This window comes from Rana temporaria, chromosome 6, assembly GCF_905171775.1.
Source record: "Rana temporaria chromosome 6, aRanTem1.1, whole genome shotgun sequence".
NCBI classification, from domain to species: Eukaryota; Metazoa; Chordata; class Amphibia; order Anura; family Ranidae; genus Rana; species Rana temporaria.
Window position 1 is genome coordinate 94,968,850 of NC_053494.1, and position 20,778 is coordinate 94,989,627.

At 45.6% G+C, this 20,778-nt stretch overlaps 1 protein-coding gene across 2 annotated transcripts in view; it reads left to right on the plus strand.

The window, feature by feature from the left end:
- Positions 1–20,778, plus strand: part of GTF3C1 (general transcription factor IIIC subunit 1) — a 307,903-nt gene that overhangs the window by 70,703 nt on the left and 216,422 nt on the right. For both annotated transcript variants that reach the window (XM_040356997.1, XM_040356999.1), the window contains 4 exons: positions 887–1,160; positions 3,971–4,143; positions 4,814–4,959; positions 19,028–19,181. In XM_040356997.1, coding sequence (XP_040212931.1) covers positions 887–1,160; positions 3,971–4,143; positions 4,814–4,959; positions 19,028–19,181 — 747 coding nt within the window. The remainder of the gene's footprint in view (positions 1–886; positions 1,161–3,970; positions 4,144–4,813; positions 4,960–19,027; positions 19,182–20,778) is intronic.

The following is a 20,778-nucleotide window of genomic DNA, read 5'->3' on the forward strand; positions in this document are numbered from 1 at the left end:
TTTTCCCACAAATAGAGCTTTCTTTTGGTGGTATTCGATCACCTCTGTGGTTTTTATTTTTTGCGCTATAAACAAAAATAGAGCGACAATTTTTAAAACAATGCAATATTTTTTTTTGGTAAAAAAAAATCTCAATAAGCGTTTATCGATTGGTTTGCACAAAATGTATAGCGTTTACAAAATAGGGTATAGTTTTATTGCATTTTTATAAAAAAAATTTTTTTTTACTACTAATGGCGGCGATCAGCGATTTTTTTTTTCGTGACTGCGACATTATGGCGGACACTTCGGACAATTTTGACACATTTTTGGGACCATTGCCATTTTCACAGCAAAAAATGCATTGTTTACTGTGAAAATGACAATTGCAGTTTGGGAGTTAACCACAAGGGGGCGCTGAAGGGGTTAAGTGTGACCTCATTTGTTTTTCTAACTGTAGGGGGTGTGGCTGTAGGTGTGATGTCATTGATTGTGTTTCCCTATAAAAGGGAAGCCCCCTTGTGATAGCTTTAGGCAAGTGACATGTACTCTTTATAGAGACCGCTAATGTCTCCCCTGCCCTCCAAAGCTAACACAGTCGTAATTGTGCTTGATTCGCTGCTTTTCTGGCAGTAACAGTTCTGGAATGACAGCTCTAAAACAAGAAGTGATAAAATCATTACTGTTTCCAGGTTCATTCGTCAGAGTAGATTTATGTTCCACCAGTACTGGCTCCATAGATCTTTATAGATTACATTCAACAGCATCCTAAGATGCGGAAGCCAGTATTTTATAGCTATATGATCAATTGGACTATTATTCGTTTATTAGTTATTTAGCAATGTGGGAGACATGGAACATTAGCTCAATAAACATATTTTGAAACCTCTCTCTTTCTTTACTTCAGGGCTTCATGGAAGATGAAGGACGTCAGCGAACTACCAAATTTATTTCTCATGTATTTGTGGAGGAAAGTGACTTACGCAAACAATTTTTAGAGGAAAAAGCAAAAAGCGAACAGCTTTCATTGATTAATTCAGCCCCACTACAAAATGTAGAAGACGACAATGCAATGTATACTGAAAACAACCCAGCTGCAGATTTACAGATTTCAGAGGATGAGAAAGATGATTTGAGTGAGTACATTGCTAGGACAAGCACTCCTCTGCCTTCATCAAAGGGTAAGCTTTTTTTAAATTTCCAAACCACCTAAAACTGATGATATTCTTTTGCAGTCTCCCTGTTTTTTATGATTTTGGTATTTTTGAAGGGTGGATTTCCCCCTACTAATCTGCTGGGTGATTGAGGATGTTTGCTTATTCCAAGCTGAAGTATTCGCTTTGCTTGAGGGAACTCTCTTTTTAGAAATACAGTAATTTTTTTTTGCAGATAGCTGGATGTGACATTTGTGAGGCGACCCTACTACTGTGCCCTTTCAAGACTATAACCCAAACCCATTACCAATCTGTAGATCTATGTTCCATTGTAAAATTACTAATAGTCAAGAATCAGTCGGTTCCCAATCATGTGTGTGTGTGTGTGTGTGTGTGTGTGTATGTATGTATGTATATATATATATATATATAATCTCATATCCTCTGACATGATCACCTCTTTGCTGTTTACAGAAAAAGGAATACCGTACTTGTTTTTGTACATTGTTTTGCCCATTTGTCGGCTTATAATACATAACAAAAACATTGAAAATATTGGACTTTACTGGTACCAAAATAAGGATGGCCACATGGGCAATACAAAAATATCAAAATTATACACTAATACTGCAAAGAAAAAAAATTGTTAAAAACATGCATCAATGTGACAGAAGCCAAAATTTGATGCATTTTTATAGTCGCTTCCTCAGGACCCCATTGGTTTGTTAGCAGAGATAATGGCGTATACAGAAGAAATTTGCAATAATCAATTAGTATTCCATATATGTCAAGATATTCATACAGTTTGTTACATCCTCGTCACTGGGGCGTAGCTCAAGGATAGCTAAACATATAGTGCAGACAAGATAAGTAGTGTGGGGCAGGAGAATAACATATACAAGCCCTATAATAGGGAAATAAAATAAAATAAACATCCAGTCAACCAAGATAACCTCCTCCATATACTACAGTATCCCCATGGTACATGAAGAAAAAGGCACAGTATGCAAAAGACAGCAAACGTAGGGTCGTACCCCAGATGTGAACACGGCTGTAAGCAGAAACGCATCAGCTGTTTTTTATCTTGACCTTTTATGTAGAAAATAAAGATTTTCATGGGATTCTGGAGTTGCCAGCCACATTTTTTTCCTTGGAGTTTCGTACCCCAGATACAAGGTTATTGTCTAGATATCCACAAATAGGGCAAGAGACCTACAATTATCAACAAAATACAATTGGGCACAATACCAAAAAGACAATAGCCCAAAAATAAAAAATGTATATAAAATACCAATGCGGAAACAACTAAGACATTCTTTACCATATGCCTTATTCATATGGTATACCACCTCCCAAGATGAACGAGAAGGGGAGAGGAGAGAAAGGGCCCAGAATGGAAATGCCCAACCAGACTTTGTATTCAGTCCTATAAATGAAGATATCGCTTTTAAAAATCCAAACCAGATGGCAAAACCACCTACAATAATATAGATGTATAAAAAAAGATCAATAGCCAAAACAACAAAACAGAATGAAAAGACTGCTGGCTAAAAACAAAAATGTAATTGCACTTACCCCACAGTCTGCAAACAACAATGTGTCCACCAGCATTCAATCGTCCAAATGAGAAACTATGTTGCTTATATATCAGACCCCTGGTGCCAAAAAATTATGACCTCTTTAACCACTTCACCCCCGGACCATATTGCTGGTCAATGACCGGGCCACAGAACATCCTACCATGGTGTGGGAAGTCATAGATTAAAGAATCAAAAGGTTATAACATGCCCCCTCACATATAAGCCCCCACCATACCATCATTACATCAGAGATGATAAAGGAAGGGGTCCCAAGTTACCTCCTCCGCAATTCCACCACCTAAAAGACTGGGAAACATAAAGATACCCCCAGTCTTTAGATGTATACCACACATGGGACCAAGAGGCTGGAAAAGAAAAAATGTATACATAATTATATCAGAGATAGCATATTGTCAGCCTGCTATCATATGTAAGTATATCCTTGTTCACACCGCCAGCAAAAATATGGCCATACAATAACATACTGCTACTTACAAAAAAGCAAGCGCAGTACTAACAAGTAAATCAATTTATTTTTCTGCTCACTTGGACCCATGTGTGGTATACATCTAAAGACTTGGGGTATCTTTATGTTCCGTAGTCTTTAGGTGGTGGAGCTAACTTGGGACCCCTTCTTTTATCATCTTTGATGGTATGGGGGGGCTTGTATGTGAGAGGGATGTTATAACCTTGTGCACCTCTTTGATTCTTTGATATCTGTGACCTCCCACACTGTGGTAGGATGTTCTATGTCTGTTACTGGCTTATTACTGTTTTATCTCTGGGGACTGTGTTGCTGCGTGACTGGTCTCAGCGCCCCAGGAGGAGTCGGGTAAGAGGAGCTTTTAAAAGGTTCCACAGTTCCCAAACCCTGTTATGGAATTGTTTAGGGAAGCAAATATTCCATCCTCTTCACATCCAGAATGCTGGTGTGCAATGCAACCAAGGAGGGCTCCTGCTTCTTTCATTTGAGAGGATCCAAAAACTGCACTACTGTCAGCAACTATGCAAGGAGCTTTTAAGAAGTAAAATGATAAAACTGTATGGGCACATGATGCACAGAAAGATCTACAGGAGACCTGCATGGCACCAGTGATCTGCTGCTTTACAGGCTCCAAATAAAAATGCAATTTGTTTTTTGAACCTACAAAAAAATTTGCATTTATAACTTTTTATTGTGACTTTATTTATTTTTTTCCTGGCAGAATATGTGCTTATTTCATCTGAGGTAATATCTTTTATTGTTTTTTTTTTTAGGAAAATTCAGTTTACAGCTCGCTGAACTGGACAAAACATCAGTCACATCCAAAAACAACTGCAGTAGGGACAGTCTCCATTTAGAGTCCAACTTCTCTATGAAGTCTGCAAATGAGGATAATGATGAAGTCTCTGTAATTGAGGAGGTCTTGGCATGCGAGAAATTGAAGCATGTAATTATCATTTTAAGTCATTTTCTGTTTTCTTCCTTTACCTTGTTTGAGACTATGGAGTTGTCAAATTAATCACAATTGCAAATTTTGGTAAGAATATCTCACAGAGCTGAATTCATCAGGTGAATGTTTTATCACGGTTACGTGATAGTTTGCTTTTGGGGCTGTATTTGAGATGTGCAAAGAGAGGTCACACAAACAATTGTAAGTAAAATATTTAATTGGGTAATGACAGATACGAATAACAAATGTAATGCTATTAGAATATAAAACAAGAATCCTTAAAGTGATTGTAAAGTCTTGTTTTTTTTTGTTTGTTTTTTTCCTATAAAAATTATAAACATGTTATGCTTGCCTGCTCTGTTGCAGTGGATTTGCACAGAGCAGCCCAGATCCTCCTCTTCTCGGGTCCCTCTTCTGTGGTCCTGGCTCCTCCCTGTTCAGTGCTCCCACAGCAAGCAGCCCTGACCCGGCCCCCCTCTCCCCTGATTGCCTATTACCCCATCAGTGATATATTAGTCTGGTCATCAGCTAATGAGCATATAAGCAGCCCTTCCAGTTGTCATAAGCCCAGACAAAATAATGAATAGGCATTTTAAGATCAAGCAGCTCTGCCATATGAAAATGTACAATTTTTTTCTTTCACTAAACTTGCGTAATTTGTTTCTAGGATAAAACCTCTAAAACCAAAAAAGGTAAAGGGTCCTTGAAGTCAGGAACACTGGAAAAATCTCGTGAAACGTATCGTCTTTTGAAGAGGAGAAACGTAATTGTGGAGACCGTTAAGAATTTGCGCTTAGTGGAGAGCTTGTTCACGTAAGTCATCTTTTTGTTAACATTTTTATAAAACTGCATGTGAATAGTTTGGCAGTTTATATTCATTTACTTTTAAGGGCTGACAATTTAATGAGGCTGCAAAAAGTAGGGGCGTCAACTTCTATGAATGTGAGCTCCTCTAAAGCATACAGTATATGGGGAATCTCTTATTCCACTTTAAAGAATGTATTTGTTTTTTTCTATTTTAGCACCCACATATTTTTGTTTCATTGTTGTTTTTGTTCTTCCTTTTTTTTTTTTTTTAAATCAACATTATCTATAATATTGCATGAAGAGCAGCTGGAGACAGCAACTGGTAAGAATCTGATAATCCTTTGGCATCAAAATCGTGCACCCTTAAGCCCTGTACACACGATCAGTTTGTCCGATGAAAACCGACCGAAGGACTATTTTCATCGGACAAACCGATCGTGTGTGGGCCCCATCGGTTTGTTTTCCATCGGTGAAAAAAAATAGAACCTTTTTTTAAATTTTTCCTATGGATAAAAAAACGATAGAAAAATCAGATTGTCTGTGTGGAACTCCATCGGACAAAAATCCACGCATCCATCAGAATCAAGTCGACGTATGCTCGGGAGCATTGAACTTAATTTTTTCGGCTCGTCGTAGTGTTGTACTTCACCGCGTTTGGACACGGTCAGATGACTGATGAAAGTCAGCTTCATCGGATATCCGATGAAAAAATCCATCGAATTCGATTACATCAGATATCCGATCGTGTGTACGAGGCTTAAAGGTTATTTCCACAATGACCCCCCTTGCCTAGCTCCAAACAGAAACACAGATTTGTGTTTGAAATGCTGGCACAAAATGGGTAATATTTTGGAGTCATTTCTTTTTATGCCGCTATGAAGGTTAAAGTAGAGCTAAACTCTTTGAAAATAATACTTTTTTTTTTACTTTTGTAGATCACTATTTAAAACTGCATAATGTTGTTGTGTTTTTTTTTTTTTTTTTTATTATTTGTTAAAAAATATTAAATATGTTTTCCTCTTTCTTTCATGTGCTCTCTCCCTGTGCTGTACTGAATAAAGTTTCTGTAGATGTTTTTGCACTGCATCAGTAGCTGAATGTCAGTTTTACTATGGCAACTATGGCAAAATTATGTATGGGTTTTAGATACACTTTTAGGTTTAAAACAAATTGCTCCATGGGCTTTAAATATTTGAAGGTCATATAACAACCAGATTTACTGCATAGCGCACACTAGTTCCTCTCTACTCAGTACTAATCTGTCAGGGGTGAAATATTTCTATAAGGTGTCATTGTTACTGTGAATGGGTTTCTTAGGCAATTCAATAATTCAGCAGACCATGAAGTGTTACCCGATTTTGGCTATTCTTGGCTGCATCAGGTGATGATCTTTTCAGTTAGGCTGCATTCACACCTAGGCGACAAAACGCCTGAAGCGCGACGCTCGATGCGCTGGAGGGGCGACTTTCCATTGCTGTCTATGAGATGGTTCACATCTCACGCCGAACGCCGAAACGCCGTACGCCTGCTGCCTGAAAACAAGTCCCGGACCCTTTTTTTCAGGCGGCATTGGCGTTCGGCCATAGACAGCAATGGAAATAATTTGTGAGAAAAAAAAAAAGTTAAACAAGTCGCGGCAAAATTGCAGTGTGAATGCAACCTTAGTAATAAACTTGGTCTAATCATTCATCCTTCCTCCAAAGATAAGTAAGAGCAATAGTAAACTCATTTCTTCCCATCTAAATTGCCATACGACATAACGTCTTGGATCAAGATCCTTGGTGAATTATAAAGCACTCTGCAGTTCTTGGGAAATATAATGCCCTAAGGATGGTCTGACCACGTCTGCTTACTTGCTCTTTAACCACTTTAGCCCCGGGCCTGTTTTTCAGAGTCGGTGTTTACGAGACAAAACCATTTTTTTTTGCTAGAAAATTACTTAACCCCCAAACATTATATATATTTTTTTTCTAACACCCTAGAGAATAAAATGGAAGTCATTGCAATACTTTTTGTCACACCGTATTTGCGCAGCGGTCTTACAAGCGCACTTTTTTTGGAAAAAATTCACTTTTTTAAATGAAAAAATAAGACAACAATAAATTTGGCCCAATTTTTTTATATATTGTGAAAGATAATGTTACGCCGAGTAAAATGATACCCAACATGTCACGCTTAAAAATTGCGCCCGCTCGTGGCATGGCGTCAAACTTTTACCCTTAAAAATCTTGATAGGCGACGTTTAAAAAATTCTACAGGTTGCATTTTTTGAGTTACAGAGTAGGCCTAAGGCTAAAATTAATGCTCTCGCTCTAACGATCGCGGCGATACCTCACTTGTGTGGTTTGAATACCGTTTTCATATGTCGGCGCTACTCGCGTATACGTTCGCTTCTACGCGCGAGCTCGTCGGGACGGGGCGCTTTAAAAAAATTTTTTTTTTGCTTTTCGCATTTATTTTTATTTATTTTAGAATTTTTAACACTGAAAAAAAAAAAAAAAAATTATCACTTTTATTCCTATTACAAGGAATGTAAACATCCCTTGTAATAGAAAAAAGCATGACAGGTCCTCTTAAATATGAGATCTGGGGGCAAAAAGATCTCAGATCTCATATTTGGGCTTAAATGCAAAAAAAAAAAAAATGTTTCTTTAAGACGCTGGGCGGGACTGACGTTTTGACGTCAATTCCGCCCAGCGGAGCTATGGGGACGGGCGAAGGAGATTTTTCCTTCAGTCTCGTCCCCGCTCAGCTGCCGGATGGTCGCGATCTCCTCCGCCGCTACCGACGGCTCCGGTAAGCGGCGGAGGGCGCGGGACAGCGGCGGGAGGGGGGGGGGCCCTCTCCCGCCACCGATAACGGCGATCTCGCGGCGAATTCGCCGCGGAGACCGACATTATCGTTAACACGGCCGCCCACAGAAGAGATGAATATCTCGATTGTGGCAGCAGCTGCTGCCGTTACCGAGATATTCATCTCTAAAGTGAGGACGTATAACGGCGGTGGGCGGTCGGCAAGTAGTTAATATTCATGGTAAGGTTAGCATACCGACTTCCAAAGCCATGTTTCTCTTATTGTCCATGAACAGACACAGCTCCTTAAATCTTGACAAGTGGGTAATGTTCCCTGTTTACAGGAGTGGACTAGGCAGAAACATTTTAGATAATTAAATACATGTTACATTAACAGAGTTGAACAGCTCCGCCCAGGGGGGGCGGTCCCTTGCAGACATAACCCTCCTAACTGCAGCATGCAGCCTCAGTTTTGTTCTGCCTCAGTTTTGTTCTGCCTAGCAAGGAGAAGGACGTATGGCTCCCTTTGGGCCCAACGCCCTGAGGAGAAATGTTATTTTACTTTTTCTTGAAGATTCTTCTTTCAACTGTCGGCTGAGAGACAGACTGGATAATATAGATCCTTGTAGTCTACTCAGTGGGCACACCTTTGCAAAGAGGCTGGGTCTGCCACGCCATACCCCATGACTCCTGGGGTGGCCGGTGAGCTTTGCTCCGAAGTCCACATATGACTGGGCTGTGGTGTTGTCTCACTCACAGTGGACCGGGCCGACGGCTACCTCCATTGCGGTTGTAGTTCTGTCAGGAATGCGTCAGCGAGTCCTCGCTCGGATGGGTAAGTACAGTCCCTCCCGCTTCGGTGGGTTGGTATGGCTGGGCATTCCTGGGGTTCGGGGTCCTCTTCTCCTCCCTTTCCTGCTCCTTTTCCTTTGCTGCATTGCTAACATTGCCGCTGTCAGGGGGGAGGGGGCCTTCCTGAGGGGACTGTGTTATCTGGCCTGTGTTTTTTCTGTTTTGTATTGGGCTTTCCTGTGAGGGGTTTTTCACTGTTAAAAAGCCCAAGGAGGCTTTTCCTGTTTAAATGCTGCATTTCTCTAGTCGTCTTCCAGGACGGCACCCTGAGAGATGACTGGCTTCTCCTGACAGGAAACGCAATCAAAAAAGAGGTTAAAAACCCCGCCCCTTCCCGTGCTCCTCAGTTCTTGATTGTGTTTCCCCACAGCGAAACGTTTATTTTTTTCTGACCTAAGGCCTGGGGCTGGTGGTCTCCCCCTGGGAACTAAACCGCAGGCACTGGGTAGCCTTTGGGTTTAGCGAATACTTCCACTCCTAGGGGGTCCCTTCTTACTCAGGGGGGCCTCACTATGTGAGCAGAAGTACCCCCCTGAGTGCTGGAGTCTCCTGGGGATAGGTGACTATTCTGGAGCTCCAGGGGCTGATCCTCTCTCTCTCCCTGAGCTTTCCCCTTACCTTGGAGGTCTGTGGGTCAGGCTCTCTCCGGGGGTGGGGGCCTTCTGTGCGCTCTGGGGCTGCGGCCGGGTCGTCCTGGATTCCTAGGCGTTCATTGCCCTTGAATTTGGCACCAAACCAGCGTCTCTCAGAGCCGGCGGCGCGGGGCAAGGACGTCACACACACACACACACACACACGCGTGCGTGTCACTTCCGGGTCGGCCTGGTAAAGATGGCGCAGTGCAGCTCCAGCACGCCAGTCTCGGCTTGCCACTACACCGGAGACACACGGTACGTCCTACCGGAAAAAGGACAGCAGCAGCTGAGAGAGAGCGGAGCCATCATCCTCACGCGATGGAGCGAGAGGTCCGGTCATCTTCGACCCTGGCTGCAGAGGAGGCCACAGGGGGTGAGTCTTCCTGAGTACAGGTATGGTGGGCTAGAATCCAGTGTGGTTGCTCAGCATTTACATACATGCCTGTGTATCTTTTCCTTTTTAGGGGAGGATTGCGCTGCCCAGGGGGGTGCTAGTCGTTCAATCAAGGACACTAGTCGTTCCAAGAAATGTGGCTACTGTAGTTGCAAATTACCCTCAGATTATTTCAAACCCTTTTGTGCTAAATGTATTGTTAAGCTAGCAGGGAAGGAGACCTCTGAGATTCTGAAGGGGTTTCTTCAGGTACAGTCCGAAATGCTCTCTACGCTCAAAGAATTTCATGTGTCTTTAAAGAGCAAAGAGCCTGAACCCCCCATCGCAGGGCCCTCTTCTCAGGAGAGTTCCTCTTCACAGATCTTTAGAGTCCGCCAGGAATCCCTTGGTTCCTTAGTGTCTGACTCTGAGGACTCAGAGATTCCCCCTCAGGAGGGTGGCTCTCTTGGTCAGGCAGAGGAAGAAAGCGAGGATACTAGGGCAGGCAGGTATGTCTTTGCTGCGGACGATATGGAAGGCCTCCTAGAGGCTGTATATGCCTCTGAAGAGATCCCTCAACCTGCGGAAGTAATTTCCACTCAGGATAGGCTATACCAAGGCCTGCTAAAACCTCAGGCCAAGGCTATTCCGGTACACCAGTCCCTAAAGGATATTATCCTCAGGGAATGGGCAGAGCCAGAGAAGAAGCTTTTGAGGTACAAGACCTGCAAACGACGTTGCCCCTTTGAGGAGGATGAATCAACATTTTTTAAGATTCCTAGACTAGACGCTCCGCTCGCGCATGTTTCCAAGCAATCGGATCTCTCTTTTGAGGACACAGGCAATTTGAGGGATCCTATGGATCGGCGGGCAGAGACCTCCTTGCGTAGGGCCTGGGAGGCTAACGCGGCTGCCTTGGGCCCCGCCTTAGCCTCGGCCTGTGTTGCAAGAAATGCCAATTCCTGGATCTCAAAATTGCAGGAACATGTGTCCCAGGGGTCAGATTCTAAGGAAATTTTAGAATCCCTTCAACTCTTAGGGAGCGCAGTAGCATATTTAGCAGACGCCTCTGTAGAGACGGTGCGTTCTACTGCAAAAACAGGAGCCCTCCTCAATTCTGCCAGAAGGGCAGTGTGGGTCAAAATGTGGAACGGGGACCTTGCGTCCAAAAACCGCCTTTGTGGTCTTCCCTTTGAGGGCTCCCTGCTCTTTGGTTCAGACTGACTAGATCCTCAGAGAAAGGGGTTCGTTTTCCTGCTAAGCCTAGACAAAACAAGAACAAGTTTTTTCGAGGCCCCCAGGGTGGATTTGGAGGTAAGAACCGTCCCTCAGAGAAAAAGCCCCCTTACAACAGGCGTTGGGGTACTGGGAAGGAAAAGCAAAAAGGAGGTATCCTCTTTTCCAATCCCAAACCCAGCGACAAGGACTCCAAATGACGGGAAGGTCGGGGGAAGACTCTCCCAGTTCCTTCCCAGATGGGAGAGTATTACTCAAAGTCCACATATTCTCCAGATTGTAAGGGAAGATTACAAACTAGAGTTCCGTCAGCTTCCCCCTCAAAACTTTTTTTTTGACGCATTTACCCAGGGACCCTCTCAAATCAGCAGCCCTTCTACAAAATGTTGCAGAACTGGCACATCAGGGGGTCATAGTTCCAGTCCCGGTGTACCAGAGAGGGTTGGGTGTGTACTCCCACATCTTTATGGTTCCCAAACCTTCAGGGAAATTTCGTCTGATAATAAATCTGAAGCCCCTGAATACCTCCCTCCTCCACAAGAAGTTTCGTATGGAGAGTATTTACAGCCTCAGGAGGCTCCTACTGAGGGAGGTATTCATGGTCACCATCGATTTACGAGACGCGTACCTCCATGTCCCGATTTTCTTAGGGCATCAGAGGTTCCTCAGGTTCGCGATCGCCTCCGCCCAGGGAGTGCAGCATTGGCAATTTGCTGCCCTTCCTTTCGGACTGGCCTCCAGTCCAAGGGTCTTTACCAAGGTCCTGGCGGAGGCGATCGCTTTCCTGCACCTACAAGGGATAGCGATAGTTCCCTATCTCGACGACTTGATACTATACAATCAAAGTCGGGATCTCCTTCTTGCGGATCTGGCCACTGCAATGACTACCCTCGAGTCCTTGGGGTGGATCATCAACAGGGAGAAATCCTCTCTCCTTCCAGAACAGCAAAAACTCTATCTAGGGTTTCTGATAGACTCCTTGGGAGGGAAGCTCCTTTTACCCAGCGACAAGATCCGAGGTCTCATGTCAGTGGTCAGATCAACGTTAGAAAGAGCAGAGTCCTCCTTCAGGGACATTATGAGAGGCTTAGGTCTAATGACTTCCCGTATTCCAGCAGTCCCGTGGGCACAGCTCCACTCCAGACCCCTACAATTTTTCCTTCTTTCCTCCTGGGACGGAAAAGGGGAATCCCTAGAGCTCAGCGTCAGTCTCCCAGAACCAGTGAAGCTCTCACTGGGCTGGTGGCTCATCCCACAGAACCTACAGCAAGGTCTGTCGTGGGGCCAGACCAATCCGGTCAGGATCACCACGGACGCCAGCTCATGGGGGTGGGGCGCACATCTGAACGATCTCCGTGCCCAGGGTACCTGGGGACAACGACAGAAGGGGGCCTCTTCAAATTACCGCAAGCTATTAGCGGTCGGAGAGGCTCTGAAGGCATTCGAGGACAGAGTCTTGGGCCAGGAGGTCCAGATAATTTCCGACAATGCGACCGCGGTGGCCTTCCTCAACCATCAGGGGGGCACCAGATCTCGCACCCTTCTAGACTTGTCCTTAGAGATCCTGGGCTGGGCCGAGCAGAGAGTTCTCTCGCTCTCGGCGGTACACCTGAAAGGGACCCTCAATCTGGAGGCAGACTATTTAAGTCACCATCCCATTCTCCAGGGGGAATGGGAACTAAATACAGAGATTTTCAGTCTAATATGCCAGCACTTTGGCAGCCCAGAGATAGATCTCTTCGCCCGCAGGGCAAACCGGAAGGTGAAGAGGTTCTTCTCTCTCTCCCGAGAACACGGCTCAGAGGGGGTGGATGCATTGGCACAGGTATGGAGGTTTCAGCTAGCCTATGCCTTCCCTCCTTTGAGCCTGATTCCGAGAGTCCTGCAGAAGGTAAATCTAGCAGTAGGGAAGTTCATTCTCGTCACACCCTGGTGGCCCAAGAGGGCCTGGTTTCCCGCTCTAGAGCGAGGGTCAGTGTCGCCTCCCCTACTTCTCCCTGTCCGGGTGGACCTTCTTCGTCAGGGTCCAATTTATCACCCAGAGCCCGGCTTCTTCAAGCTGACGGCCTGGTGCTTGAGAGGCGGAACCTGAGGGAGAAGGGCTGCTCTGAGAGAGTTATTGACACGCTTCTAGCCAGTAGGAAGGTAGTCACTAGGCGTATATATGCCAAGACCTGGGGTATCTTCTCTCGCTGGTGCTCAGAGAGACAGGTTTCCCAGTAGGAGACCTCGGTCATCTTAGATTTTCTCCAAGATGGAGTAGACAAGGGGTTAGCCACAAGAACACTAAGGGTTCAGGTAGCAGCCTTGTCATATTTTTTGGATAGACGTTTATCCCTGGACCCCTTGGTTAAGAGGTTTCTTATAGCCAGAGACAGGTTGTCCCCAGTTCAGATCTCTAGGGTTCCACCCTGGGATCTTTCGTTAGTGTTAAACCAACTTACCAAGGCTCCGTTTGAGCCAATTGACACTATCCCCATCAGGTTACTCACCTTTAAATTCGCCTTCCTCTTGGCAATCACGACGGCCAAGAGGATAGGTGATATGCAAGCGCTCTCTATTAAGGAGCCATTTTTTCGTTTATTTGAGGACAGGGTAGTTCTAAGTCAGGACCCCCTTTACCTTCCTAAGGTAGTGACAAAATTTCATAGGTCACAGGAGGTAATCCTCCCTTCTTTTTGCTCAAATCCCCAGAATGAAGGAGAAGCTTCCTTTCATTGTCTGGATGTTAGACGATGTCTATTAGCTTACTTAGAAAGAGTTACAGTCTTTAGACGTTCTACTCACCTACTAATTTGTTTTTCGGGTCAGAAAAGAGGCCTTCAAGCATCCAGAGCCTCTATTTCAAGATGGATTAGGCAGACAATTTCCTTAGCCTATGTACAAGCAGGTAAGGTAGCTCCTAATGTTAAAGCACACTCCACTCGATCACTAGCAACCTCCTGGGCAGAAAGGGCCGGAGCTTCGGTGGAGCAGATTTGCAGAGCAGCGACGTGGTCAAGTCGGAACACGTTCCTGAAACATTATAGAGTTGATCTACTGTCACCTCAGGACTTGGTTTTCGGGAGAAAGGTCCTACAAGCAGTGGTCCCGCCCTAAGGTAGGCCTGAAGCTACTTGCTTCTCTCTCAGGGTGCCGTCCTGGAAGACGACTAGAGAAATGACCAGTTACACTTACCGGTAGCTGTATTTCTGGTAAGTCTTACAGGACGGCAGGCCTACTTCCCACCCTTGTGATACATTATTGGTTTGTATTATTTTGTGGTTTTTCCGTGCACTGGTGGGTTCATACTTTATCTCAAACTGAGGAGCACGGGAAGGGGCAGGGTTTTTAACCTCTTTTTTGATTGTGTTTCCTGTCAGGAGAAGCCAGTCATCTCTCAGGGTGCCGTCCTGTAAGACTTACCAGAAATACAGCTACCGGTAAGTGTAACTGGTCATTTTGCCGCCATTTGGCACACAGGTCCCTGCAGATGCCGCACAGTTACCTCACGGTTCTTTTCCTCTCACACACTGTGTGCTGAGAGCAGACAGCAGCGCTGGGCAGTCTCCTCCTGAGGTGAGTCTTCTGGGTACCCCTGATCAGTGCAGCAAGTGGGTGAGAGGCCCTGAAAAGAGGGCTCTAGGAGCTTTTGTTTATTTGTAAGGACAGGTGTGCATATTATACATACACACTATGTAAATATTATTAATATTTGGAGTCCGTATCTGGGTCCTTCCCCAACATGCTGGTGGTGGCAGCAGGTGTTAGCCCCTGGGATTCCCACAGAGGTTTTATTGTTAGTCCTGGACACATTTGTGCCAGGGTGGGGGTGGACTGCGGACGGGCGGTAAGAGTGCACCCTTCCCCCATTCTCCTCTGGGGAATGCTCTCTTCTGGAGCCATGGACCAGTTACCTGGGTAGTAAAAAAAAAAAAAACAAGCAGGATAAGGCATTTATGGGTGCGCTTCTCACTGCTGCAAGGGACTCTCTTAAGCTGGATAGTGCAGCTGGGTTTTTGCCGAGGGCTCGGTCTTTTTTGGATCACACAAATCGGACCGCTCTGTGTAGGTTTTTTCCTTCTGTGCCCTTCTTTGATAAATTCTTGTTTACAAACGATTTTTATTATGAAAATTCTTTGATAATTTCTAAGAGGCGGCATGAGAACAGCCGCTGAGGGCCTTTGTAGTCCCTCACCGCCGGGCAGTTCAGTGCCCCTTTGAGGAGAGCCTTTTCAAAAGGTGGGCTTCTTCTCCGGTGGTGGACCCTCTGGGTGTCTTGTATAGGTGACCACTATCCATACAAGCGAGAACCCCCGCTTGTATGGATCTGACTGATGGAAGATCTGACATACTGACTTGTTCCATGTTTACCATGCTGGGTTCTGACTTGCGGCCTATTGTGGCCACTACTCTGGGGTCTCGGTTGGCGCTGGCGCCATTTTATGGGAGGTTTTTCAATTACATTGAAAACTTCCATTGGCGGCCATTTTGTCGTAGCCGCGCTATGGCGCAGCTTACATTGCGGTCAGTCATTTTTCCTGTGGCCGCGTTCTGAACGCTCAGCGGCCATCTTGGAGTAGTCCTGACCCCTAGTGCTGTATACAACTCAGAGTGAGCATTTTGCACCAGACAGTGGAGGAGCACCGACTCTCCCGGAGTTATTAGGCTAGCGGACCAGCTGGTTCAGGGCCTCATATAGGTCTGTGATGCTTCATTGAATGCTGCGCCCTTGTTATCCAGGGCTTCTCTTTCAGAATGGTTTTATTCACACGGAGGTGTAGTGGTTAACTCCATTACTTGGCAGCAAGAGAGTCATTGGTTTGAATCCGGACACTGACGCCAATCTGCCTGGAGCTTGTATTGTCGCTCCCTTTGGTCTGCGTGGGTTCCTCCGGGTACTCCGGTTTCCTCCAAAGGCATGTGTGCATACACCTACATAATATACATACATACACACTATGTGTGTGTATTATTTAGAGGCAACCCTCCCAGGCCGTCAAAGGCCCAGCTGGGGGACTAATCCATCCCTGGGTGCGTAAGCCGATCACGCCGGCACCCAAATCCTGCCAATGTATGTAGCCTTCCCTCCCTGTCTCTAGGTGGGAGGGGCTGCTTGCAAGTTCACAATTCGGTGAAACCTCCCTGCTCTCCGACCAGTGGGTCTGCGAGGTGGTCTCTTCAGTACTAGATAGTGTTTCCTCCTATCCACAGAACAAAGTTCTTTCCTTGTGTCTTCCTCTCCCGGCCCGTAGGTCTGCCTTGGGCAGTGTGGGACTTGCTAAGCTGCGGGGTAATTTTACCTTTCCTGCAGGATGAAAGGTTTGGGGTTTTCTATGGGCCTCAGGCCCTAAATACCTTTTGTGAACGTCGGGTAGTTCCGCATGGAATCCATTCGTTCGCTGGGACAGCGAGGCTTTGTCTCATTGGCTACGTGGACAACTTTCTTCTGAGAGCAGATTCTGTCTCAGACCTAGTGGATGTGTTATTCCCATTCAGACCCTCTAAATATTCGGGTGGGTGTTAAACGTTTAGGCCAGAAGGTGTAGCTCAGTGGCAGCAAGCCTGCCCTCCATGTGTGCGACCCAGGGTTCAAATCCTGGGCATGCTAGGTTCCGACTCAGTGTCGGAGTATCTAGGGTTGATCCGGACTCCTCGGTGGTGAAGGTCCTTCTTCCCCTGGAGAAATTAAACTCTTCATTCTGCGGTGAATCTGTCTTCTCTCCGAGCACCTGCTGGTCCAAGGCCTGTGGGTAGCCTCCTTCGAGGCGGTACTGTATGCCCAGTTCCACACTCGGGTTTTCCACGGAAAATACTGTCCAGGTGGTAAAAATCTCCTCTTGTCTCTGAAATCATCAGATTCCGGTGCGCCACCTAGTCAGAGTCTCTGAGTTGGTGACGGAAATCCCCGACTCTTCGGTCTGGGAAGTTTGTTTCTTCCTTCCAGTGGTCGGTGTTTACGACAGATGCCAGCCTCACGGGTTGTGAACCTGAAGGGTCCAGTCGGCTACTAAGTCCGCTCTCGTCTGGTCTCAGTAGCTACCCAGGGTCGGACCTGGCTAGTGCCTGGGTGGGAGACCGCCTGGGAATACCAGGTGGTGTCTACCGTTCATTGTCCTACTATTTTAGGCGATCAGGCTATGCATCTCCTCGTGGTCAAGGAGGTTGCAAGGTCGTCCGATCTGGTTTCAGCCGGCCAATGCCACGGCCGTGGCATGGATCTCCTGGCCGCTCGTCTCCACCGCAAGGGTGTCGAAGTTAGTGGCCAGGTCTAGTGATCTGGTACAGACGTGCAAGTCGCGCTGGTGGCCCTGTGGGGTCTGTATCGGCGATTTTTTGCCGTTCCTCCATTGTAGTTGCTTCCTCGGCTGCTCCACAGAGTGGAGGCTGAGGAGATCCCAATGATTCTAATCGCTCCAGATTGACCTCGGCGTCCTTGGTACGCCGATATCGGGCACCTGGTAGCGGAGGTACCCTGGCGGTTGCCAGGGCGGGAGGTCCCTCTGTCTCGAGGTCCCATACTTCCTCCTGTTGTACAGTCACTGACTTGCTCAACATGGCTATTGAAAGCCAGACTTTAAGTGACCGGGGTCTGTCCGACTCGGTCATCTCAACAATGCTGAGGGCACGGTAGTCTTCTTCCGGAGGATCTACCGTCACACCTGGCAGGCCTACATCTCTTGGTGCGAAGGGATGGAGTGACGTCCACGGACGTACTCAGTGTCCAGGGTCCTGCTGTTTTTACAGCTTGGAGTGGATCTAAAAATTGCTTAAAGCACCGTTTGGGCCAGATTTCAGCCTTGGCTGTGTTCTTTCAGTGGCCTTTTTGCAGCCCGTTCCCTGGTGGGTCCCTTTTTGTGTGTAGGGGGTTTGTCATATACTTTTCCCTCTTGGCCCATCTCTTCCCCCATGAGTTTTGACTCTGGTGCTCTTGGTTCTTCAGGAACCTTCCTTTTGGAAACAGAGAGATTTTCTCTTGACACTATCTCAGAAGGTGGCCCCTTTAGTGGCCTTTACCTCTGTTAGAGGGGTTTCTGAGTTGGCGGTCTTGTCTTGCAAGCCGCCATGCTTGATCCTCCATAAGGTTTAGGTGGTGGTGCGCCCACAACCTTCCCTTCTTCCGAAGGTGGTTTCGGCCTTTCGCCGCGATAAGGACATTGTTCTTCCATCCTTCTTTCCTCGGCCAGCGCATCCTACAGAGGTTGCATTTCATACTTTAGGCGTGATACGCGATTTGCGGGTGTACCAGCCTGCTACGGCTCCGTTTCGGAGTTCTGACTGCCTTTTCTGTCGTTGTCTGGTCCACTAAAGGACCTGGCGGTCTCGTTGACCACCATTTCTCGTGGTTCAGGCAGGCTGTCATACAGGCCTATGCTCTTAAGGGGCGGGCCCCCCTTTCCGGTCATGGCACGTTCGACCAGGGCAATTGGTGCTTCCTGTTTTTTTTTTCTGACCTCATGCGTCAGTCTCACAGGTGTGCGAGGCGGCGACTTGCTCGTCCATTCACACTTTTTCCAGAATTGGCATGGTTGCTCTGAGTGCATCTTCTGATGCTTTTTTCGGCCGCTAGTTTTTTCCAGCGGCTGTTTAAAGTTGCACCTACTCCGTTGAGGAGCTCTGCTTGTTTTGGGGGTGAAGTTAAAATTGGTTTTACTGATATATTTCCCACCCCTTGTTTTTGAAACTGCTTGGGGACATCCCACTTGTCAAGATTTAAGGAGCTGTGTCCGTCCATGGAAGAGAAAATAGGATTTTTTTGTACTCACCGTAAAATCCCTTTTTCTGAGTCCATGGACGGACACAGCACCCACCCCTTCTTTTTAGGTTTGTACTGCTTGTTAGGAACTGAGGCTGCATGCTGCAGTGAGGAGGGTTATGTCTGGAGGGGCCGCCCCCTGGGCGGGGCTGTTCAACTCTGTTAATTTAACATGTATTTAATTTAATTATGTATTTAATTATCTAACATATTTCTGCCTAGTGTTCTCCTGTAAACAGGGAACATAACCCGCTTGTCAAGATTTAAGGAGCTGTGTCCATTCATGGATTTTACGGTGAGTACAAAAAATCCTATTTTTCTCAGAGGTTGTAAATAATCAGTTTGATTGACATGGTCATTACAAGTATTAAAATTGTTACCTCATGTCAGTCTCCTTTCTTTACTGTGTAATGTTTTCTCTATTATTATCTTGTTTACATTTTTTTTGTAGTCTCCAAAAAATGATTGTAGAACAAGAAAGACTGGAGGGTGTAGCTACTAAATGCTGCAAAAAATCCATTGTAAGATTGGTACATAAACTGTCTCAAGAGGGTCTAGTAAGGCTTTATCGTACTGTGGTGGTGCAAGATGGAATTAGTAAAAAGGTAAATATATTTTACTTAAGTGAAGTTTGTTAAATTTAGATAAAGTCAAGCTTAAAAGTTTGCATACCCTGGCACAAATAGTGACATTTTGGCATTGATATTGAAAATATGACTTCTGCCAAAAAACTATCTTTGATTTATGATTAGTGATGAAATCATAATAATAGAAATCGCCCAAATGGCCCTGATGAAAAAGTTACGTACCTTGGAATGTTTGGCCTTGGAGCAGACACACACAGGTTAAAATGGAAATTAGTGTCTGTGTATAAATAGTCAATGGGTTTGTCAGTACTGGTCAATCACTTATTAAGTAGAAGAACATTTGGGGATCTTTTGATACTGAGCCAAGGTTGGGTAGACCAAGAAAGATTGCAACCACAACTGCCAAAAGAATTGTTCGGGATACAAAGAAAAACCACACAGATAACCTCAGGAGAAATACAGGCTGCTCTGGAAAGAGGGTGTGGGTGTTTCAAGGAGCACCATACAATAATTGAACAAAAATATGCTGCATGGTCGGATTGCCAGAAAGAAGCCTTTAGGCTGACTTCACACTGGCTTGAGGACAGGCTTAGCAGGCTTAAGAACAGGCATTTGACAGTCGTTAAAACGCCCCTTAAACGCCTATGCACAAGATTCAATAGACGGCACATTGTGCAGTTCACATTACAAAAACTTGAAGAGTCAGGAGGCGTTGAAGCTATTCAATGCTTCCCATTCAAGTCTATGGCAACGCTCCACAAACGCTTGGCAGGCACTTTCGGCACGGTTTTGGGGTGGTTGCGGTCGGATCATTACAATCTGTTACTTTCCTTTGTGGAGCTGTTTTAGCGCTCATCAAACGCTACAAAACCGTGCATAGGGCATTTAGGGAGCGTTTTAACGCTTGTAAAATGCCCCATTCTAAAGCTCATTGACTTCTGTCTAACTCTTTACAAATGCTATAAGAGTGTTTGTTGAGCGTCAGTAATTTAGTAAGTGTGAACAAGCTCTTACTGCGCCAATGCCACAAAAAAGCCTGGTTACAACATGCCCGACAACACCTTGACACGTCTCACAGCTTTTGGTACACTGTAATCTGGAGGAACGAGACCAAAATTGAGCTTTTTATGGTCACAGCCATAAGGGTTATGTTTGGAAAGGGGGTCAACAAGGCCTAAAACTAGACGAATACCATCCCCACTGTAAAGCATGGTGGTGGCTCACTGATTTTTTAGGGGTGTGTGAGCGCTAAATAATGAAAATTGATGGCAAGATGATTGCAGTGTTATCAAAAAATACTGGCATTCTTCTGCAAGAAGGCTGCACATGGGTACCTCTTGAGCTTTCCAGCACGACAATGAACATAGGCACAAGGCCAATTTGAGCCTCCAATGGTGACAACAGAAAAAGGTGAAGTTTCTGGAGTGGCTATCAGTCTCCTGACCCTAATATCTTTGAGCTACTCTGGGGAGATCTCAAACATGCGGTTTATGACCAAAGACTTTATATGACCTGGAGTCCACAATTACAAAAGACTGCATGATGTCATGGATGCTAAAGGGGCAATACACTGTATTAAGAACTAAGGGTATGCAAACAGTGGTAGTTTAATTTT